The 2,620-nt window shown below is 52.0% G+C and overlaps 1 protein-coding gene across 1 annotated transcript; it reads right to left on the reverse strand.

The window, feature by feature from the left end:
- Window positions 1–326: 326 nt before the first annotated feature.
- LOC135538503 (cleavage stimulation factor subunit 3-like) lies at window positions 327–2,087 on the reverse strand. The gene is made up of 3 exons (XM_064964386.1): window positions 1,847–2,087; window positions 990–1,050; window positions 327–891 (listed from the first exon to the last, which is right to left on the reverse strand). The coding sequence occupies exons 1-3, from the start codon at window positions 1,961–1,963 to the stop codon at window positions 692–694; spliced, it is 378 nt and encodes a 125-aa protein (XP_064820458.1). The 5' UTR covers window positions 1,964–2,087; the 3' UTR covers window positions 327–691.
- Between the last annotated feature and the right edge of the window lie 533 nt (window positions 2,088–2,620).

Below are 2,620 nucleotides of genomic sequence, written 5' to 3' on the forward strand. Positions count from 1 at the left end.
CTGTCTCAGTCCTAACAGACAGATGGGAGGTCTTGTGGTGGTCTGGTACTGAGCAGGTCTCATCATCAAGGCAGGGAATATGATTAGATAGATGGAGACTGGTTTTATCAGGCTCCTCTGCTGATGCACGGATACACACAGCTGGAAATCTCTGGTCTGGACAGCACCACGCTGAACCCTAGTGGTGACTATTAAATGTGCACAGCCACAGATGTATATTGTAGACTTTTACCCCTCAAACATGAATGACCTTGAAATAACATTTAAATAACCGAAGAGAACAGAAGTGATCATTTCAGTAACACAAGACAGGAGCCAGTTAAGTTTTGGTTCTTTTCTCCTCTGTTTATTGAAAGGAAATGTATTCTCTCAATTTGACTAGAAAAACAGGTCGATTCCATTTGTCCATCACCAGAGGTTCACAAGGCCAAACAGCTGAGTGTCAAATTAAGGGTTGAATTAAAACTTTGTACAGTATTAGTCACCCAGCTTTAAAAAATAAAACTGTTAAAAAAACATCAACAACAAAAAAACAAACACAGGTGTATGTAGAGGGACCAACGATGGTTGGATATAAAGACTCTTCCAGACAAACTGCAGACGAGTCGGTTTGCCCTAAAAGGTTTGACGTAATGGGTTACATTCCTGTACAGAGTCCATCCCAAGTGTGCGTGTCTGAGTGAGTGTGTGTTCATCGGATCCTCTTCTGCTGGCGAGCGCGGTAGATGTCGTGAACGGGTGGGGCCACAGCGCCCTTGTCCTCCTCTTCATCAGAGTCTGCATTGGGTCTCTTCAGTGACTTGGTCATGGCGTGGTTCTCCATGGAGCCGTTCCCTTCTCCGCCGGCATCAGGCTGCCTGCCCGTTATCAACTCTACTGCTGCATCTACAGCTGAGAGAGATATTCACATCAACATTAAGTGTGCTATTCAGGCAAAGGAAAATCTAAAGGAAAGCTTGGTGATCTCTGACAGTTTCAAAGCTACTTACTCTCTGGTAGTGTACATCTCCTGAAGCTCTCCATCAGTTCATCCACCTGCACAAAGGGCCCCTGCAGAAACACCACAACATCAGCACAACAGCCACATGATGTCACCAACAGTGAGTGGTGAGTGTTGGCACTGTGATGTCACCAACAGTGAGTGGTGGGGTGTTGGCACTGTGATGTCACCAACAGTGAGTGGTGGGGTGTTGGCACTGTGATGTCACCAACAGTGAGTGGTGGGGTGTTGGCACTGTGATGTCACCAACAGTGAGTGGTGGGTGTTGGCACTGTGATGTCACCAACAGTGAGTGGTGGGGTGTTGGCACTGTGATGTCACCAACAGTGAGTGGTGGGGTGTTGGCACTGTGATGTCACCAACAGTGAGTGGTGGGGTGTTGGCACTGTGATGTCACCAACAGTGAGTGGTGGGGTGTTGGCACTGTGATGTCACCAACAGTGAGTGGTGGGGGTGTTGGCACTGTGATGTCACCAACAGTGAGTGGTGGGGTGTTGGCACTGTGATGTCACCAACAGTGGTGGTGGGGTGTTGGCACTGTGATGTCACCAACAGTGAGTGGTGGGGTGTTGGCACTGTGATGTCACCAACAGTGAGTGGTGGGGTGTTGGCACTGTGATGTCACCAACAGTGAGTGGTGGGGTGTTGGTACTGTGATGTCACCAACAGTGAGTGGTGGGGTGTTGGTACTGTGATGTCACCAACAGTGAGTGGTGGGGTGTTGGTACTGTGATGTCACCAACAGTGAGTGGTGGGGTGTTTGTACTGTGATGTCACCAACAGTGAGTGGTGGGGTGTTGGTACTGTGATGTCACCAACAGTGAGTGGTGGGGTGTTGGTACTGACCACGAAGCAGGTGGGTGGAGGCAGTAGCTTCATCAGGATGACTGCGGCCGGGGGGACCGGGAACACCCCCCCTGGAACAGGGTGCAGTCCTGGAGCTGTGTGGAGAGACCAGAGCATGTGAGAGGAGCTGGAGTGGAGCACAACTTGACTGGAGTGTGGAGCGAGATTCCTAAAGGCTGGAGCGTCGTAGGTAAGGTACCTACTGGCCAGGTGTGGTAGCTGGTAGGGGTAGAGGGGGTAAGGTACCTACTGGCCAGGTGTGGTAGCTGGTAGGGGTAGAGGGGGTAAGGTACCTACTGGCCAGGTGTGGTAGCTGGTAGGGGTAGAGGGGGTAAGGTACCTACTGGCCAGGTGTGGTAGCTGGTAGGGGTAGAGGGGGTAAGGTACCTACTGGCCAGGTGTGGTAGCTGGTAGGGGTAGGGGGTAAGGTACCTACTGGCCAGGTGTGTGGTAGCTGGTAGGGGTAGAGGGGGTAAGGTACCTACTGGCCAGGTGTGGTAGCTGGTAGGGGTAGAGGGGGGGTACCTACTGGCCAGGTGTGGTAGCTGGTAGGGGTAGAGGGGGTAAGGCACCTACTGGCCAGGTGTGGTAGCTGGTAGGGGTAGAGGGTAAGGTACCTACTGGCCAGGTGTGGTAGCTGGCAGGGTAGAGGTAAGGTACCTACTGGCCAGGTGTGGTAGCTGGTAGGTGTAGAGGGGGTGTAGGGTACCTACTAGACAGGTGTTGTAGCTGGTAGAGGTAGAGGAGGGGTAAGGTACCTACTGGCCAGGTGTG

The sequence above is a fragment of the Oncorhynchus masou genome, unplaced genomic scaffold, assembly GCF_036934945.1.
Source record: "Oncorhynchus masou masou isolate Uvic2021 unplaced genomic scaffold, UVic_Omas_1.1 unplaced_scaffold_9735, whole genome shotgun sequence".
In the NCBI taxonomy this organism is placed as follows: Eukaryota; Metazoa; Chordata; class Actinopteri; order Salmoniformes; family Salmonidae; genus Oncorhynchus; species Oncorhynchus masou.